This window comes from Bombina bombina, chromosome 3, assembly GCF_027579735.1.
Source record: "Bombina bombina isolate aBomBom1 chromosome 3, aBomBom1.pri, whole genome shotgun sequence".
Lineage (NCBI taxonomy): Eukaryota > Metazoa > Chordata > Amphibia > Anura > Bombinatoridae > Bombina > Bombina bombina.
Genome location: NC_069501.1, coordinates 967,026,809 through 967,048,807, shown reverse-complemented (window position 1 = coordinate 967,048,807; position 21,999 = coordinate 967,026,809). Strand labels below are relative to the sequence as shown.

The 21,999-nt window shown below is 40.3% G+C and overlaps 1 protein-coding gene across 1 annotated transcript in view; it reads right to left on the bottom strand.

Moving 5' to 3' along the window:
- Positions 1-2,308: 2,308 nt before the first annotated feature.
- The window catches only part of ACVR1B (activin A receptor type 1B), a 143,395-nt gene continuing 123,704 nt past the window's right edge, over positions 2,309-21,999 (bottom strand). The window contains exons 6-9 of the mRNA XM_053708028.1: positions 20,710-20,866; positions 20,493-20,617; positions 5,896-6,026; positions 2,309-4,158 (exon numbers count right to left, since the gene is read on the bottom strand). Coding sequence (XP_053564003.1) covers positions 4,033-4,158; positions 5,896-6,026; positions 20,493-20,617; positions 20,710-20,866 — 539 coding nt within the window. The 3' untranslated portion in view covers positions 2,309-4,032. The remainder of the gene's footprint in view (positions 4,159-5,895; positions 6,027-20,492; positions 20,618-20,709; positions 20,867-21,999) is intronic.

Here is a 21,999-nt window from a genome sequence, read left to right as displayed (position 1 = left end):
GTTTATCAAATGATGCACTTGCAAAACATACTTTAAAAAACAACAAAAAAAAAACAGTAGTTTGAGATCTCAACATTTACATGTTCATTTTGCAAAGAATGAATACGTATAGAGACTGTCCCCCATAAAATAACGTAGTGGTTACACAAAGCCATTTAATGTCCAAATGAAAAACGCATGGGCACGTGATGCAAGATTAAATGAAGATGTTAAATTGCACACAAATGAGAGGCATTTTTATCAGTTGAACATGAAGCAAAATATACCTGGAATACTGTCCAGAAAGATAAATGCCTTTTTTATAACAAAATGCAAGTTTGACAACCAGACATGAAGGTGATATATTACAAAATCAGAGTTAAAGAAAAAAAAAAGAAAAAATACAGGTGGCCTTTAACGTAGGTAGCAAGTGTCTGGTAATACTGTCCAGTACTTTTGCAAACAAGCCTACATTTAAAAGGGCTTTTTAGTGTTTTTTTTCTTTTCTTATTACTCCAAAAAATAAAACATTCAACTAAGATGTGGAGAAACTGAAAACAATGATACTACCAAAATAATGAGAGAGAGAAAAAGAAGCATAAAGGGCCATTAAACCCAAAATTTTTCTTTCACGATTCAGATAGAGAATACAATTTTAAACAACATTCCAATTTACTTCTATTATCTAATTTTCTGCAATCTTTAGATATCCTTTGTTAAAGAAATAGCATTGCATATTGGTGAGCCAATCACATGAGACATCTATGTGCAGCTACCAATCAGAAGCTACTGAGCCTATCTAGATATGCTTTTCAGGAAAGAATATCAAGAAAATTAAATAATTGAAGTAAATTAGAAAGTTGTTTAAAATGGTATTCTCTATCTAAATCATGAAAGAAAAAATTTGGGTTCAATGTCCCTTTAAAGGGACAGTAAACCTTAAAAATAATGTTATATAATTCTGCACATAGTGCAGAATTATATAACATTGTATTAGCCAAACATTTATAAAACATAATATACCCTATTAATTTTTTTTTTTTTAAAAACGCTGTTTTACAGACCCGCTCTCTGTAACTCTGCTGAGCGGGTCTGTTATATTTACTCAGCGCATCGGGCCAGCTGTATAGTCACAGCCCGGCCCGACCGCGCCATAGCACTAAGTGCAGCTCGCTCCTGCTGTCTGACAGAGCAGGAGCGAGCTGCACTTAGTGCTATGGCGCGGTCGGGCCGGGCTGTGACTATACAGCTGGCCCGATGCGCTGAGTAAATATAACAGACCCGCTCAGCAGAGTACAGAGAGCGGGTCTGTAAAACAGCGTTTTTTTAAAAACAATTAATAGGGGAAATTATGTTTTATAATGTTTGGCAAATATAATGTTATATAATTCTGCACTATGTGCAGAATTATATAACATTATTTTTAAAGTTTACTGACACTTTAAGACAGAAATTGCATTCAAATAAAGATGGTGAAACATCTTGTGGACAGAGTTGGCACAATAGGCCTAGATAAGGCATGTAAAGACATCCAGGGTCCCATTTCCTAAAAGCTTGCATTAAAATAACACCGCTTACTCAGGGGTCATCCTTCAGCCTTTTTAGAGCAAGCTTTGATTTCCTAGCATGACATGTAGGCCTCTGTACTTTCACTCACAAAGCAGCTATGATACTTTGGCCAAACTAGGTAGTAAAATGAACATATTTAGCAAAACCTGTAAAAGGACATGTAAGAAAAAAAAAATGTAGATATATATTTTGGTTGGCAATTTTTCAACTTGAATCAGATTGTTTCTGCGCCACTGTTCTAGAAATAGACTATCTAGTGCTCCTATAAAAAGGGAACCCATAAAAGATTTTTTTAGAACATACTTGTATACTATGAAAATAATTTTGTTTTCATTAAATAATTCAGCAAATATAAGATCTATTCTGTAGGCCTTTTGCTGATATAAGTTTTCAAACATAAATCCAGTTAGTGAACAGACAAAAAAGGTCTAACCCCTACTTGCTGGTTATTGATTTAAATCATAATGCTTCCATAGGAAATTACAATATACAATAGCAGCCAATAACACAGTTCATATCGGATTCAAGTTTGCCATAATGAATGTAAAAACATGATATGTTACATTAGTGTGTGTGTGTCAGTGTAACATGTTAACTATATTTGTACATATGAATTACATACACACAAACAGCTCAATTTACACTGATCAAAAAAAAGGGGGGGGGGCCCAAACAAACAAAACACAAATCTTATTACACATCCCATTAATGCACAAGCCAGCTACAATGTAATACAATAATGAACGGTGTGAGGCATACACACCAGGCAAGATAAATGGGAGTTTATTTAACAGTTCTGCACAGAAAGCAGAAAAAATATTTATATATAATCACTTTGGACACGTCACTAAAACCCCTGAAGGATACACACAGAAAATGGTGTACACCTGAAGACAATGAGAACATGGTATTATAAAAATGTGACATGTAACCGTAAGTATAGATTCATTCCAGCCTCTAGAAGAAAATTCCAGGTATAAGTACAAATAGTTCCAGTGTAAATATAGCTTGGCGCATTTGGTTTTTCTGTAGTGATTTCTATACAAACAATAGGCTGAGAGGTAATATTTATATTTACGTATGTGTGTATATATCTATATATAGAGAGATATCTGTTTTTTGTTTTTCTTTTTTACAAAGAATTAAAATATTTAATAAAAAAAGTTAAAATCCCTGCTCTCCCCCCAAAACTTAAAATATAAAAACAAAAATCACTCCAGTTAAAAGTTATGGCTTTAGAGTTATTGTACTATAGATGCTGAACCAAAATTCTCCCATCAAACTAAGATCCTGTATTAAAATGCGATGTGACGTCACTTAAATACAAACCCTGCTTCTTTCCCACCTTTGTCAGGCCCTGGTTTAAGTGGTGTTCAGATAAGGCTCATGTGAGAGTTACCAATCTGCACCAAATGATATCTGTACAGCATTTCTGAAGCATGAAGAGATCTTACAGGGGGCAGGCTGGAAGAAGCCATGTAGTCCCATGCCACTGTTTATTTAATGAGCACACACATCTAAAATCCCTGCTGTTGGCAAATGCTTGACACCTGAGATTCATTTACAAATGATGATGGATTTTTGCAGGTTGTCCTCGCTTCTTATATCCTCTGGGACAGCGCAAGCTGAGGGTCTTTTATTGAAATATTTCTATTGCCAAAAGATTTCATCAGCACGAATCTCCTCCTTCTGGAAAGCAGATGGTGTTGTATGGTGAAGTTGGATTTTGTAAAAAACTAGGTGACAAGCGGCCCTGTACGCGATTTTTACATGAAGTGTCACAAAGGTGACCAACATACTGACACCTCAAAAAGGGGAGCTTAATATTTGCGCATGCAGACAAGCTCACATGTACACGTGTGCACCTACAAAACACAGGTCAAAAAAGCTACACACACCCTTGCACATGCATGGAAGTGGGTCTACGTGGACTGTGGTGTTTCTCCTCAAGCTCCAGTATGATTTATCGTGAAGCCTGAACAGTGATTTCACAGTTCCTGGAAAGGGGGGGGGGGGGGCTCCTTGTCTTTGATTAGGGTAGTGTCCAAAAAAAACCTCAGCTTGCTCACTAGAATCTGAACCAGTTAAGAAAATGAGCATGGTCTGCTGCACTGGTCAATACCCCTAACCATTTTGGACAAACAAGTATGATGAAGTGGATTTTACCCTACACTGATGAAAGAGATGCCACTGTAAGAATTTCGTTTAGAAAAAACGAAAATCAGGCAATATGGTAATTACCTGAAGTTGATTCCATATCTTCATGCTCTTAGGGGGCAAAGAAATAGAAATAAAGGTTTTTAGTTTCATACCCAAACCTAGAATTAAATGTGTAGTGTGCTGTTCACTTTCATTTGGCCAAAAAGGCCCCATTGTTCAACTGGCAGTTGTTTGGGATGAAACATTGAGGTAGGCCTCATATGTACTACATCATGGCAGCTTGTATGAATTATTTCCACATTTTCTCAGGGGTTGCTTGTTTTTTCAGATTTTCACATCTTCCTGTATGCTGAGCTGTGACAATGTTTTTTTAATACGTAGTGCTGTCAAACGAGCTGCTCCATTAGCGTACCAGCACTCTCGCATCATCTTCCCCATGACTCGAAGAGCCTGAAAAGAAAGAACAATTAAAACTGAAGTTATTCTACATAGATACATAGTTGCCCTCAGATTAGATAAACTTGAACCTGTGTAATGCTCTCTTAAAGGGACAGTCAATCATGATAGTTACATTTTGACTAAATAGGGCATACAACTTTCCAATTTACTTTTATCATTTAATATGCATAGCATGCATCAGCTACTTAGCACTACATTGCATACAAAGTATATTATCTCCTTTGTTGTAGCAAATTAAGGACATATATAAATAAGTCCATTCACTGATCAAGTAAACACCTAGCAAGCTGAAAGGTAACAGCTTTCCTGTATGAACTCCAAACTCTAGGGGCAGTGGAAAAAATACGGTTTAGAGGTAAAATGTAAAAAGGCTAAATAAATGCAGCACATTTAAAGATTTTTTTATATATTAAAAACATTTTATAGGACTTAATTTTAGTTTAATGTCCCTTTGAAGGATTAACCCTTTCCCGTCGTTAGGACGTTCCATGCCATCCTAACTGCTTGGCTGTCCTGAAGCCTTGGCTGCTTTGTAAATGGGATCGTGGGCTAGAGGGTGTGCCTAGCATCATAGGCACTCCCCCCTCACACCTGATCCCATCATAGTATGAACGATCTCGTGATTTACGTTTTTAATTATCTGTTTACATTTCCGATGTAGACAAATAAGTCCCAGCAGGAAAGGGTTAACTGCATTTAAAGTCACAATTACTTCTTTATAACGGTTGCAATTATATTATTTTTTTTAAACTAAAGAGGGAGTTAAAATGCATAAAACAAGCTCTCTCACTTTGGCATCAAGGAACTGTAACAGGTTCAGATTTTAATTATCTTCTTCAGCTATATAGTAACTAAACTACTGTAGCAATCTTGCTGTACTCAGCCACGGAAATAAGAGTTCCTTATGGACTGAAAAGTCAAAACTGAAATGTGATTCTGTGCATTTCAATGTGAAATAGAGGCATATTTGTAATATGCTTCCATTAGCAAAAATGCTTCTAGTAAAAAGTTATTACTGTTCGTCAGAGGGCCGTGCACCAATATACTAACACCATGTTCGCTCAGAGAGCTGGCAGTGGTTTGTATTGCTTTCTAGGTACGTGCATTTGTATCCTTTGTTCATATCCGAATGCGGAAGTATGCGCTATTTGGCTCTTTCAGAACCGGATTGATTCATGGGAAAGATCACCACGTTAAGATCTATGCAAATCCAGATCTCAACGTAGTGATCTTACACAATAATCAATCTAATAGTGCATACTTCTGCATTCGGATCCTAATGGAGGATCCGAATACACATACCAAATTGCTTCTGTGAAGACATAATTTGTGTCATACAAGCCAATGCTGACTCTCAGAGGTGTGGTGTTTGAATACTGGAGAATGGGCCCTCACAGGATATGTGCATAAGCCACGAAAAAAAAAAAAAAAACTTTGCTAATGAGAGTACAATGAAAAAGTGCTTCCATTTCAAATTGAAACGCACCCGTGCACTTTTCAATTTTGACCTTTCAATCCCTTCCTTTAACTTGAATAAACCTATTTATTTTATTTTTATAATTGTAGATGCCTGTTCCTCTCTACCAAATACCCATTTATCACTAGGGATGAGTAGTGCACAACAGCTATCCTGACACTGGTTTGAAAAGCTTGGTATCAATGTTACTCTTCCCAAATATTTATACATTGAAACAAACTATACACGTGTTTTTCTGTTTTCTTACATACCTCATAACTTTGCCACCAGTTAGGTATGTTAGGCCGTAATTTCTGGTCACAAACAACTTTTCTCATCTCTTCAATTGAAGGGTCTGAAGGTACAAGATCATAATATGGAAGCTGATATTCTTCATGGAAACCTAAAAAATTAAGGCACATTTTTTTTTTTTAAACATGAATAGGACAGCTACAAATATTAAACTAAAAAAAAGTACATTAGAAAGTAAATAAAAAACTAAGATTATTGTAGTCAGTAGCTTTTGTACACCCCTGGAGCCATTCTTGAAACAAAGCAGTTGACAAGTAAATGCATATTCAAGAAGTGCAAGTATTATACGTACGTGCCAATTACTTGCTCTTTCTGAAACAATGCATTTTGCACACACTACTACTCTGTCTCCATGCTTTAGTGTGTAACCACTTTGATGTGCATAATGCTGTTTTCAGCAATCTCCCGCACTACAGGCTGGGGACAGTTATATGCTACGCACAGCATGATTTATGCAAATTACTATACAAAACATTGCATTGTATAGAAGACCCTTTCTACAGTGTGGACAGTATACGTTAAGGGCAGCGTGACTTTATTATTTATCAGCCTATCAGCGTGGTGTATAGTGAGCCAATCAGGGTTTGTGATAGGACATATGTGATGAGGAAAAAGAAGCGTGGAGTCTCTCAGTGGTTCCAAAAAGAGTTTATTCAGGAGCAGGCTTCTGCAGGGAACACAAGGTAAGCTCCTGACGCGTTTCGCGCACTAAAATGCATTTGTAAAATCCGACTGGTATTGTTACAAGTGTTAGTATTTTGTGCATGCGCTCTAAAAAGTGTCCAATAATCTGATGGATGTTATTAGTGCATGCGATTTAAAAAGAACCAAGAATCTGATGGGTTTAATGTTATTAGTGTGCTCATGCACTTTAAACGTGTCCAACAATCTGACAGGTAGATTGTAATTTTTGACTTGCTGGGATTGGAATGTGATGATGCGGGGGAGCGCATGCGCGGTGAACATAACTTCCGTTAGCTGGTCTGACAAGTTTGCTAATCTGACATAACACCTGCACCTCCCCTTTCATTGCCTGTGGCTATATTGAGTGACAGCAGGAGGGAGGGAGCTGACTGAACTGGGAGGTGTGTTACACTTGTTAGCAAGACCGAGAGGAAAGAACATGGAGCATGTAGGTGAGTAGAATCTGCTAGCAGTGCATAGTAGACAATGTAGCAGAAGATTAGATTGATCCATCTAAATAGAAGCACCATGGCCGTTTCAGCATGCTTGATCCTAGTCACAGAGATGAAGAATAGCTGCTTCTTTTGCCAGTAAAACAGCATAGTAGCCCTGGACCCAGACTGCAGTCTAATAATGTGTAACAACAATTTTCATGAGTAATAGTGTCTGTGCAGGGGGTGTATTTAGCAGCAACAGGTTACTCTGCTTATTTTATGTGCCAGAGTATTGAACATGTATTGACTTCAATATTATTGTGGCTTATTATAATTCAGGTTGGCTTTAACAACATGAATACTTTTATAACTTACTCTAAGTGTAAAAACACAAATTTTTCAATGTTAAACACTGAACTACAAGTGCTCATAATGTTTGAATTTGTGAAAACTGTTGTTCTTAGGTTCAGGGTTTTACATTTTTAAATGTGTGGGGGGGGGGAGAGAAATCATGTTTTTTTTGTTTGGCGTGTCCTAGCAATGGCTCTGAGCGGCCGCATCTTTCCGGAGCTCTGGGAGAAGAGGCAGTAATCCGCCGATTATACACAAAACGATTGATACCGTACTCCTTTATCATCTAAGCCTCATTATGCAGCTGTATTAATGACCCGAGAGTTGGAAGAGGAGAGTTGGAAGAGGAGAGTTGGAAGAGGAGAGTTGGAAGAGGAGAGTTGGAAGAGGAGAGTTGGAAGAGGAGAGTTGGAAGAGGAGAGTTGGAAGAGGAGAGTTGGAAGAGGAGAGTTGGAAGAGGAGAGTTGGAAGAGGAGAGTTGGAAGAGGAGAGTTGGAAGAGGAGAGTTGGAAGAGGAGAGTTGGAAGACTCGCAGGCAGCGGTGTGTCTCCCCCCCCCCAGTCACCCGGGGTGTTCCACCAGAGCTGGTTGTATAACGAAACCAAAATAACACACCAAACCTCTAACAGAATCCATTGTCTCTTAGAACAGCTATAAACCCCTGCACGATACAAATCTACTACACAGGAAAATGCTGAATCCAAATACTGCCATGCGGGTTAACGATCTTCCTGACATGCCTGACTTCTGACTCGCCAAAATAGAAGCCATGATGCCAACCCTAATTGACAAAGCACTTTCAGAACGCGAACTACAACTCCTTATAGATGCCACAAAACCCGAGGAATTCACAAGCCTGACACAGCCTCAAAGCTTAGAGAGACCGACCGGCACTACGCGCCAGTGACCGGACATATACAACCACATGGCAAGCTGGCAACAATAATTTCACAACTATAAAGCAATAAACAAATTATGCTTACTAGATAATTTAATTTCCTTCTGTATAAGGAGAGTCCACGGCATCATTCCTTACTGGTGGGAAAAACTGAACCTGGCCACCAGGAGGAGGCAAAGACAACCCAGCCAAAGGCTTAAATACCTGTACCACTTCCCCCATCCTCAGTCATTCTGCCGAGGGAACTAGGAACAATAGGAGAAATATCAGGGTATAAATGGTGCCAGAAGAAAAAAATATAATTTAGAGGGCTGTCCATCGGAGAACACTGGTGGGGACTGTGGACTCTCCTTATACAGAAGGAAATTAAATTATCTGGCAAGCATAATTTATGTTTTCCTTCTTAATATAGAGTCCACGGCATCATTCCTTACTGTTGGGAAACTTATACCCAAGCTCTAGAGGACACTAAATGATAACGGGAGGGACAAAAAGAGAGGCGGACCCTAATCTGAGGGCACCACAGCCTGCAAAACCTCTCTCCCAAAAACTGCTTCAGCCGAAGCAAAAACATCAAACTTGTAGAATTTAAAAAAGTATGTAAGGAGGACCAGGTAGCCACTGCTCTAGTAGAATGAGCCGTAATCCTTTGAGGAGGTTTATGTCCCACTTCCCAGAATGGACAACAAACAAGGACGAAGTTTGTCTAAAATCCTAAGTAGCCTGAATGTAGAAGTTTAATGCGCGAACCATGTCTAAATTATGAAGCAAATGTTCCTTTGCAGAAGGAGGATTTGGACACAAGGAAGAAACCACAACCTCTTGATTGATGTTGCGGTCTGACGCGGCCTTAGGAAGAAAACCTAAGTTAGTACGTAGGACAGCCTTATCAGAATGGAACACCAGATAAGGGGGCTCACGTTGCAAGGCGGAAATCTCAGATACTCTGCGCGCAGAAGCAATAGCCAGTAGAAAAAGAATCTTCCAGGACAATAATTTAATGTTAATCTCATGCATAGGCTCAAAACGGAGCCCGTTGCAACACTTTAAGAACAAGATTTAAACTCCAAGGAGGGGCCTTCGATCTGAACACAGGTCTGATACTAATCAGAGCCTTAACAAAGGACTGTACATCGGGAATCTCTGGGAGCCTCTTGTGCAGTAAAACAGATAGGGCCGAAATCTGTCCCCTCATGGAACTGGCAGAAAGGGCCTTCTCCAGTCCATCCTGGAGAAACTCTAGGATCCTGGCAACCTTAACTTTATGCTAGGAAAATCCACGCTCTTCACACCAGAATAAGTAGGGTCTTCACACCTTATGATAGATGCGACGAGTAACCGGCTTACGAGCTTGAATGAGAGTATCAATCACTAGCAGAAAAACCTCTCTTGGCTAGGACTAAGTTCAATCTCCACACAGTCAGCCTCAGAGAATCTAGAACCACATCCTTCGCGACCACGATGGAGCAATCAGTATCACTGATGCTTGTTCCTGCTTGATGCGGGCCACTACACGAGGAAGAAGTGGTAACAGCGGGAAAAGGTAAATTAGACTGAACCTCCAAGGCACTGCTAATGCATCTATTAGCTCCGCCTGAGGATCCCTGGACCTCGACCCATATCTGGGTAGCTTAGCATTGAGACGAGATGCCCTGAGATCCATCTCTGGCGTCCCCCACTTGTTGTATATCTCCGCAAACACTTCGGGATGGAGAGACCATTCCCCCGGATGAAAGGATTGTCTGCTGAGAAAATCCGCTTCCCAGTTGTCTACACCTGGAATGTGGATCGTTGACAGCGAACAGCTGTGGACCTCCGCCCACTCCAGAATACGAGATAACTCCCTCATTGCTAGGGAGCATCTCGTTCCCCCTGATGGTTGATGTAAGCCACCGAGGTTATATTGTCTGATTGGAATCTGATAAACCAGGACGAACCCAGAAGCGGCCAAGCATTCAGAGCATTGAAGATTGCTCTAAGTTCCAGAATGCTGATCGAGATACATACATACATACATACATACATACATACATATAGTATATATACATACACACATACACATTTTCAAGTTTGCGGAATGTTTATATCGTCATTCTGGGCAGCACTGGCAACATGTAACATTGTTAGAGGGTGTGTTTATACAAATTTTTAATTTGTCAATTAACCAATGAATACCTTTTATGTATTTAAATAGGTACAGTGTACCGGATAGAACAGGCTATGACTACGGCTTTCGCCGAAACGTGTAAGCCTATCTGATACACTACACCCTCTATGTTGTACCATTGACAATGAGGTCTTTTTTAACCTGTGGAAATAAAGAATTTTTTATTTTAAATATACGGACCGATCAGTTTTGTCCTTTGTTGAAAGCTGCAAAACCAGACACCTTAGCATTTAGGCGAATAATCTGCATGTTTGCATCACAGATAAAAGAATTAGCCATTCTAAATGCTCTAATTCTTTCCTGGATTACGTCGAGGGGACCCTCCACCTCGATCAATTTCCGATAAGGAGTCGCACCAGTAGGTAGCTGCTCCAGCAACCGAGGCAACAGCCGCTGCCGGTTGAAACAAGTACACTGTATGTTGGAACATCTTTCTTAGAAAAGTTTCCATCTTCTTATTCATCGGCTCTCTGAACAACGAGCTATCCTCAGGCGGGATAGTAGTACGCTTGGCAAGCATGGAGATAGCGCCATCCACCTTAGGGACGAAACCCTACAATTCCAATTGAGAGTCTGTGACCGGGAATAATTTCTTAAATGAAGACGAAGGGGAAAAGGAAGATCCAATTCTGTCCCAATTCTTTTTTAATAATGTTTGCTATCTTTACAGGAAAGGTTAACGGCACTACCCTGTCCTCGTACACTATGTCTAATTTAGGAATCAAAGGTTCATCAGGCAACTTGGCCTCTGGAACCTCTAATGTAGACAGGACCTCTTTTAGAAGAAAACGTAAGTGTTCAATCTTAAATCTAAAAGCTGGTTCCACCGCAGCAGAAGGCTTAGAGGCAGCAGACTCCGACCCAGAAAGTTTACCCTCTGAAGCCTCAGCGCATGACTCGTCCTCGGATAACCGAGTAAGAACAGATAAATTCAATAACTCGCATGATGACCCCTGGGCAGGAGAGCTATGTTTAACCTTTTCGCTTGCATTTAGAGGGGCAAGGTAAATCACTGAGGGCCTCAGACACCGCCGTTTTGAACTGAGCGGTAAAATCGGCTCCCTCCAGATGGAGGATCAGGCGTGCTACGGGAAGCTGCATGTGTAGAAGGAGATGCCTGATGGGTATGCACCTCTTGGGACAGCGAGTCCTCAGAGGTAGACAGGTCAGTGGTAACTAAAGAGGTTAACCTTCTTAGACCTAACAACAAGTATGAGAAAAAGCATGCCAAGTTACAAGCTGTGCAGCGTTCAAAGTGAAAGTAAAAACTTGTGCGTTCCAGTCATATAACAGTCTATGAGCCCAATAAATCTCACACATAAAGCAGCATATAATCAAAGCATCACATTTGATTAATCCCCACTGTTCAATAATCCCTCTCAGGAGATATTAACCCATGACTCTATTAAGATAAAAGGAGTCACACTGTGACCCTGTCTTCTGGCGTTTTCAACATATGTATATAAAAAAATAAAATAAACGATCTTACCAGAATCCATGCTGTGGAACAGAAACACAGCCTCTCAAGTGTGACAGTATTGTAGCATCGCTCCTGACATGGACTTGAGTAAGAAAACAAGCAGGCAGTGAAACTCGTCAACACCGATTGCTTAGGAGCTGTTAGGCAGTCTGGATGGTTTCACAGAAAGACTCTCCCTGCATCTCCAGACTCTAACTTTTGTCAATGCTCTATTTTGTAACATACAGTTCTGGTGGCTTGCATCTTTATTCTCCTGTTTAAACTGGATATGTCAGCGTAACAGTCCTTTTACTTATCTACCTTGAGATGCAACTTTTTCTTTTAGTTTTTATCTTTTTATTTTTCAGTGTTACATATTGTCAACCACTAGACTATTTTTAAATGTTATAGGTCCAAAAGTGACCATATGACCACAAGGGGACAAAATGAGGTATTTACTCACTAAGTATGTGTAAATTTTTTCAGATATGATGTACATATTCAACATACTTGAATCTTGTGTTGTATTTATTTTGTTGTCCTCAAAAAAGAAAAAGAAAAGAAAAAAAGGCTAAAGCAAAACCCTAGTGATCTTGGCAGACAGTTGGATCTTTTAGATTATTCCTAGCCTGGTTTGGAACAAATGATAAAAAGGGACATAAACATAAAATTCTTCTTTCATGATTCCGATAGAGCATGCAATTTAAAACAACTTTCCAATTTACTTCTAATATCAAATATTCTTTGTTTCCTTGTTATCCTTTGTTGAAAAGCAGGTATGTAAGCTCAGGCGTGTGCACGTCTGCAGCACTAATTGGCAGCAGTCTTGCAACAATTTTATACATTAGCAAGAGGCTTTAGGCATGTGCATGCTACCTACTTACATATCTCGTCAAAGCATAACATGAGAACAAAGTAATATTGATAATAGAAGTAAATCTGAAACTTTTTAAAATAGTTTTCACTATCTGAATAATGAAAGAAAAATTTGTGCTGTCATGTCCCTTTAATTCCAGGAATATAAATGTTTAAAGTGACATAAAACATTGTAAAACTAAAAACATAAATTATGCTTACCTGATAATTTTCTTTTCTTCATATGGAAAGAGTCCACAGCTGCATTCATTACTTTTGGGAAATAAGAACCAGGCCACCAGGAGGAGGCAAAGACACCCCAGCCAAAGGCTTAAATACCTCCCCCACTCCCCTCATCCCCCAGTCATTCTGCTGAGAAACAAGGAACAGTAGACGTAACATCAGGGTGAAAAGGTGCCAGAAGAATAAAAATACAGACGCTCCACAGAAAAAATACGGGTGGGGAGTTGTGGACTCTTTCCAGAAGAAAATAAAATTATCAGGTAAGCATAATTTATGTGTATCTCCATAAATGGAAAGAGTCCACACCTGCATTCATTACTTTTGGGAAAACAATACCCAAGCTATAGAGGACACAATGCCAAGACGGGAGGGTACAAGAGGTGGCCCATTCTGAGGGCACCAGGCCTGAAGCCACTACCCAACAAAACTCCGCTTCGTCCGAAGCCAAGAACATTGAAAGGAAAAATCCCCAAGGACACTGACCCGCAAATAGTATGGAAGCCTAGCTAGAGACCGCAAAATCAGACTCAACTGAGCCAACAGTCCTACAGGAGACACCGTCGCTCAGCGGTCGGCCCCCAACCACACACCCCTTACTAGTGAAGGGAACACCAGCCCAAAACTCCCAAAGGGACAGGGAAAGAAAAATTCAAAGGACACCACAAAATTCCATAAAGGAAGACCCCCAGAACGAGCACAGCTCAAAAAGACCCCAATGGGGAGGCAACGCCCAGACCAACACTAACACAAGGTCTAGGACCGGGCATCCGAACAGCGATCTTTACTCTTAACATCGAGAGGAAGCGCCGAAACGGCAACTGAAGACTTAACCTCAAGTTGTCAGCACTTATAATACTGAAGTATTCAACACAAATACGTGAAGCAGACCCAGATGAGGTAAACACCCGGGTCAAGAATATGCAGCCATCATCAGGACGACCCAAGAGAGAATACTTACTAAGAAGAAAAATGCAGCTAAACAAGATATCAGATTGTAAAAACTCCAAGACAGAGGGCACCCTCTAGGCAATACCAGCCGCCAGACCGACTCATTGGTCCCAAAAGAGAAGCATAAAACGTTAACTAGGCCCATTACACCCCCAAGGAACAACAACAACATCAAGACCTACTCCCAGCCGGGCCAGCCCAAGGGTCAGTAGGTTCGAAAACAGGGAAACAGAAAAGCCCCAACACCCAATCACAAAAGAGGAAAAAATGGCTTCAGCCATTCCACAGAGCTCGGGAACCAACCGAAATTCCATAAAGACAGTCGACAAGGCCAAAGACCCAGAAGAGTCTAGCAAAGGTCCATCTCGACGCAGAGCCAGAAAGACTCCAGATAGAACAGAACAACCCAGAGAGCATGTCTCTCTCCAAATAGGTTAAATCCTCTGTTCCATCCCCTGAATCTAGGAAAAGTCTTAAAACAAGGCCTCCATAGGAAAACAAGCCACCCCCCCCTAAGAAAAAGGGGGCCATTAGAGACAGAGCACCTGCCCATGAGACACAAGTCATCAGGCTGAATCAGAGAGCACTCTCCAATGCAGATGAACCTGGAAGGAATCCCCTAAAAACTTAGCGCACAGACAAGGTGTATTAGCTGCAGCGGTAACCCTATAACCCTTCGCCTGCAGAACCGCAAAGTCATCAGGTTACTTCAGCAAACCGTTGAAGTGAACTGTTCATTGAGCGTAGACAAGGCCAAAAAAAAAGAAAAAGTCCTCAGGAAATCTGGTCAACCGTGACCAGATCTACAAGCCAGACTAAAGGTCATAGCCCAAATTCCCGGAACAAGAGAACCCCGAAACTGCCCTAGATCCTGAAAAGACCGGTAACAACCCGCAACGGGATCCACAAGGGGAAACGCTGAGCAAAAGCCTCAGCACCCGAAAGAACCAGGACGATGACAGGTTCAAGCCCCCAATTGTTTAAAACAAACAATACCCCATCTGATATAGAAAACAGACCCACAGGGAAATATTAATGTAATATCCAGGAGAACCCAGAGAACTACCTCGCAAGTCCCGACACAAGGAAGAGACCACCCCATGCCGAAGTCCAATGCTCCAAAGGAGCTAAGACATCTCGAACCAAGACACTAGAGCCCATAGGCGTTCGACTGCCACAAGACGTCAAAAGCAAGGGAATACCACAAGGTCATACGATCAAAAGCTTGTCTCCACCTCACCATACAAGACAGAGGAGTACCTAAAACCAAGGATGCGGAACATCCCCAGGTCCGGGAAAAATCCCAAGCAGAGTCCAAAAGAACTCTCTCGAAGGGAAATTCAGGTCCCCAAAGGAGACCCAACTCACATGGAGGAACAGACAAAACCCAAAGGGTCTCAAAGAAGAGAGCAACCATCTCCCAAAGGGAAACCCAGGGCCCCGTAAGGAGACTTAAACCACATGGAAAAGTCCAAGGTGACAAGAGAACCACGGAAGGAACACGTCCAACAGGACAATTCCTAGAGGCTGTGAAAGGCCAAACCGCCTTAAACCAGCGGTAAAGAAGCGCTAAATCCCCAATCCTCCCACGTGAGGAAGAATATTCTAGGACCCGAGAGAATCGGAAGCAAAAGGAGTGACACAGAGGAACACCGCTGCCCCAGTCAACCAGCCTTAAGGCTCAATAAAGGACTGTAACAATCCTTCCAGCCTCACATACCCACGAGTCCTCGTTAGAATGCTTAGCTGAAACTTGTAAAAGAGAAACAAGAAACACAAATAATAAAGTTAGCATTCCGCGCCTAAACCGGACCAGGCAGGCAGAACAGGCACCACATGTCTGAACAAGCCACAAGACAGAAGCTCTTAACCCAAGCAGGACCAGGAGAATAACAGACAAAACATAGGACTAACATGTCCCTTAAACTTCCGCAGAAGTAAACCGCGAGAATCGATCCCAGAGAAAGTTCTCGAAGGAAACATGTAATCAAAAATAAAAGTCATCCTAACCGGATGAAAGAAAATATAAGGCAACCCGTAGGTAAACGCCAAAGAAGAAACAGGCATACCCGCAGGACCAGCCAAACAGAACCCTGATCTTCCAACAAAAACTGGGAAAGATCTCAATAACCGACAATCAGGAAATTATGTCATCCCCTCATGTCTAATGAGGTGAGCTATCCAAGGTAGAATACTGCATATTCCCAAATCCGTTAAGGATAGGATCCTCCAACAACTCAAAAACATGGTCTGAGTAAAACACGAATGCGCGCTATTCTGTAATGAAAGGCACAACACTCAGGGACAGCTAGACCCGCAGGGAACTGTATAGGCCCACCCAAGGCCGGGAGACCTGGGACAATAGGGCACAAGCACAAATAAATGTCTGGACTTTGCAGACGCATAATAGACAAAAATATGTGAAAGCGAAAACAAGCTGCAACCTCTGAGGGGGAACAAGCCACCCTGCAAGGAGGGATAAACCTAACCTGGTTACCCGCATGTGTAGTAGTAGGTCGCGGTAGGGAAATTGCCTCTCAGAGTACAGAAGCCCCAGAGGCAGATGGCTCAGCGGACCCTTGATTCCCCGAGACCGAGGAAAAAGGCATTCTAATACGGCATATTGAACACATCTGATTGACCTGTGTCAACGAGGTCAATTCGCATTCTTCACAAGTCGAAGAATCTGAAATTTGAACAGTCTCGGCATCAGAATCCTCCTCAACTAATTAGAGAATATAATAATATGAACTAAAGAAAATTCTAAACGGCACCTGACACCCACTATCGCTGGGGCATTCACCACCTCCTAGGAACTAGACACTAGCAGACCAGAATTCTTCAGTCGCCACACGGTCAGGAATGATGAAAAGACCAGAACGTAAACACGTCCAGTCACAAGGTGAACCGTATAGTAAAAAAAAAAAAGCGCACCCAACCATAAGGTTGCTTCACTTCTAAAGGCCCTTATGATCTAAGCCGAGAGCTCAGTTAACACTACACATAAACAGATAGAATCACATAACAAACATGATTAAAAAAAAAATATCCTCAGGAGATATTAACCCTCGAATACAAGATACCAAAGGAGCCTCACTGAGGCCCTATATTATATGCTTAATAAGTCCCGCAAGATAGTACCTTACGGGAAGCAAATAAGTTACAGTACATTCTGATGAAGTAAAATTAAACGATCTTACCGGAATCTACTCTGTAGAACAGGAACACGGTCCTTCAAGTGTGACAAATAGTAGCAGCACTACCTCTGCCATGGATTTGAGAGAAGAAAGCAGGCAGTGAATCTCGACAACGCGGATTGCTTGTGGAGCTGTTAATATGAGTCGGGATGATTTTGCAGAAAAACTTTCCCTGCATCGCCGAACTCTTTAATCCCGGCCCTCACTGAGAGACTAATAGGATTACTTAAAACTCCTGTCCCATGTCGAAGAGTGACACTTCTCTGCCAACCTCCTGGGACAAAAGGTAAAAAATGACTGGGGGATGAGGGGAGTATTTTTTCTGTGGAGCGTCTGTATTTCTATTCTTCTGGCACCTTTTCACCCTGATGTTACTTCTACTGTTCCTTGTTTCTCAGCAGAATGACTGGGGGATGAGGGGAGTGGGGGAGGTATTTAAGCCTTTGGCTGGGGTGTCTTTACCTCCGCCTGGTGGCCAGGTTCTTATTTCCCAAAAGTAATGAATGCAGCTGTTGACTCCATTTATGAAGAAAATGCTCTATATCATTGGAGCATTAGCATTTCATTACAAAATGCCCTTTGTTCAGTACATGTTTAAACTTTGCAAAGCGGAATGGACCTTTGCCTAAATCATTATGTTAAGCGATAGCTGCAGGACCAATAAATCTGATTTCAGGTCTAATGCAGACATGCAGATGGTATGGGTAGGCTGGCTACAGAAGACATCTAAATAATGTCTCTTGGCATCATAGCCGGTATGATATTTTGCTAATAAGAGACTGCTTTTAAATTTTAAGTTATTGGGTTGAGTCATTTTAATCAGTTCTTTTTAAAAATGTAAAAAAAAGTAGTTGATACAAGGAATAACCACCCAGCAGAAGGGACATATACAGTAAACAAATTAAAGATCAGTTTGAATATGCAGAATTCCATTTGGAAACCCTTTTTTTGCATTCAATTAGAATCACAGTACTGCACACGCCATTACTGTTTTACTCTAACGGTCCGTTTTCACATTTTCATTCAACTGGGTTTGTTTAAGTTACACAGTGGGGTTAATATTGCCGTAGTGAATCCTACTGCGGTTTCGATTCATGTTCTTAAATAACTTTCAGTAAATCCAGTTATCCCTGGTATTTTAGAAAATTATTAGTAATTCCATTTTTGTACTCTCTAAACGTGTGCAATAATGAACACTAGGGTTGCACCGATACCGATACTAGTATCGGTACCGATACCAAGTATTTGCATGAGTACTTGTACTCGTGCAATTGCACCGATACTTAAACCGATACGTCCACTACCTACCCATATGCTACCTTGTGGCGTTTTTTCAAACTGCATGTTCCCATTTCATTTTAAACTGGAGTGGAGACTAAACTAAAAATTGTTTACTACTGTTCTGCCAATACAAATTGCTGTTATTTGTATTATTGTAGTAGAGATCACTGTACCTCGTTCAGACAAACCCCTGAAGTACTGGGCAGTTAATAAACAGATTTCCAGCTCTGGCTAAAATGGCCCAAAAATATCTTTCTGCCCCATGCAGTATGGTGGAAAGTGAAAGACTGTTCAACTTAGAGTCGAACCTCCATACAAATGTCAGATTGATGTTATATAACAGCCCTACAACCCAATTGCATCACCCCTTTAAATTTAATATTTTATTGTAATATTTTTTATTTATAAACATGTTCAGTAAACTTTTGACAAATAAAACTGTTTTATTATTTCATAATGTCTTTAAATTACAGTTCTTTATAATCATAAAGAAGGAATCTTAAATAATAAGTCTGTATTGTGCTTGGTAAACTGTCACATGACATTAAAAAAAAAGTATCGGTAATTGGTATCGGCGAGTATTTGAAAACAAGTATCGGTACTTGTACTCAGTCATAAAAAAATGGTATCGGTGCAACCCTAATGAACACCTTTGATAAAAGTCAAACAATCATCCAATACTTTGAGATATATATGCTATACTATTTCGTCTGAAACTTTAAGAGCATGGATCAATAGATAATTGAATATTATACATGCTGCATGTTGCGTGTCGGGTGACAATCTTTACCCGATACAAACCTGCAATTTTGAGCTGCCTGCTTAATTCAGATTTGTGCTATTTAGATATAAATCTCAATATTACTAGTGGCAATCTCAAGCTTACACCGGTGTGGTCTCTCTGGAGTATTCACACTTCTAATACTATTGTGAAGATATTAATATACGCTCTTTATAATTCTTCCTCACTAAATTAGAACCTGGTCATTTCAGCTATTACGTAACAATATTATCTTTAACACATATACACAGATACATATGATACATTCTCTGTGTTCTTCTAAATAAAACTGCTAGTTAATTATCTTTCATACCAGTTGCTATCTGTGAATTAATCGTATATCACATAGCACTGAATTTTATTTTTGGTTCCTTTTAGTGTACATTATTTTATATGTGAAATTAATCCCCAGTATCACACAAATTAAGAGGCTGTGCTCAATCTGATTATTATAGTATCACCTAGGAACACATTTTTAGAGTCATCAAATTACAACACATTCACGCATGGTGACTCACTAATAAGCAGCATTGATCTGCTTAGTGAGTTATCAATGCACTAGGGATACACCTCCCCGTGTATGAAGTATTACTTTATCTTTAATATATACCAGGGTGATCTCTATTATGCAATACTTATACTGGATATGCAGCTGGACCACCTCTATATATATGAAACACCGATACCCCAAGCATTGATTATACAGTGTCTTGTTACTGTGTTTTCACTTCTTGTTTTTATTGTGTGTGTTTGCCCAATTTTTTTTAACTATTTAACAATAAAGTTTATTTTTTATTTTCAAGTGTTCCCACAATTAGGAATAAGCATTTTTCTCATGTATACCACCAAAAATATATCCAATACATAATTAAAGACATAGATCTTTATTATCAGTGGTTCATATGGTGAGGAGTGCTATTTAGTAAACATCTCTCTAGTGGGCCACACCACTATTTATCCTGTTATTCCAATTTGATTGAATCCTCTGGGTTTCTTCTAAACAGGGATTCACAAATTCACTGTCAAGGCATTTTTTTGTAAATCGCCCCCTCCCCCACCCGCGAACATGCCAAGAAATATAAATATAATGGTATATTTTGTTGGGACAGGTGAAAATATATAAAATGTGTGGGCAATTTACTGAAATTTAAAGCTCAAAATTAGCTAAGCACTGGGGTGTAAAAAAGGCTTAGTCGAAAGAGAGATAAAAAAAAAAAAAAAAAAAAAAAAAATATATGAAGTGAAAATTATAAGATTACCTCCAGTACTGCACCTACGAGCGATTTCCCAATAAACTAATCCCAGAGCATAAATGTCAGCACATTTGAAAGAGTCAAAATGTTTCATGTTTATGGTTTCATCCAAGACTTCAGGAGCCATGTACCTGCATTAGGGACAAAGGAAATTGTTCTTAATGTCATACCTACTCTAATAGAAGACAAAGGAAAGTCACAATGCCTCACATTCTCTCCTTACCGCTTGGTCCCAACTCTCTGGTTTGGAGCTATGTCAATAGTATCTGTGACAGAGTCATGGCGGACAGCAAGGCCCAAGTCAGCAATAGCACACATGCCATTTTTCTTGACTAAAATGTTTTTGGATTTTAAATCCCTGTGAGCAATTCCCGGTTTTCCTGAAAAAGAAATAAAAAAATAAATAACAGTAATTCATTCAAGCAACATAATACATTATAAAAAATACCTATTGCTTTTCAAGAAAAACAGAATTTATGCTTACCTGATAAATTACTTTCTCCAACGGTGTGTCCGGTCCACGGCATCATCCATAACTTGTGGGAATATTCTCTTCCCCAACAGGAAATGGCAAAGAGCACAGCAAAAGCTATCCATATAGTCCCTCCCAGGCTCCGCCCCCCCAGTCATTCGACCGACGGTTAGGAGAAAAAAAGGAGAAACTATAGGGTGCCGTGGTGACTGTAGTGTATAGAGAAATAAATTTTTCAAACCTGATTAAAAAACCAGGGCGGGCCGTGGACCGGACACACCGTTGGAGAAAGTAATTTATCAGGTAAGCATAAATTCTGTTTTCTCCAACATTGGTGTGTCCGGTCCACGGCGTCATCCATAACTTGTGAGAACCAATACCAAAGCTTTAGGACACAGATGAAGGGAGGGAGCAAATCAGGTTACCTAAACAGAAGGCACCACGGCTTGCAAAACCTTTCTCCCAAAAATAGCCTCCGAAGAAGCAAAAGTATCAAATTTGTAGAATTTGGCAAAAGTGTGCAGAGAAGACCAAGTCGCTGCCTTACATATCTGATCAACAGAAGCCTCGTTCTTGAAGGCCCATGTGGAAGCCACAGCCCTAGTAGAGTGAGCTGTGATTTGTTCAGGAGGCTGCCGTCCGGCAGTCTCATAAGCCAATCGGATGATGCTTTTCAGCCAGAAAGAAAGAGAGGTAGCAGTAGCTTTTTGTCCTCTCCTCTTACCAGAATAAACGACAAACAAAGAAGAAGTTTGTCTGAAATCCTTTGTCGCTTCTAAATAGAACTTTAAAGCGCGGACTACATCTAAATTGTGTAACAAACGTTCCTTCTTTGAAACTGGATTCGGACACAAAGAAGGAACAACTATTTCCTGGTTAATGTTCTTGTTGGAAACAACTTTTGGAAGAAAACCAGGCTTGGTACGCAAAACAACCTTATCTGAATGGAACACCAGATAGGGTGGGTCACACTGCAAAGCAGATAATTCATAAACTCTTCTAGTAGAAGAAATAGTAACCAAAAACAAAACTTTCCAAGAT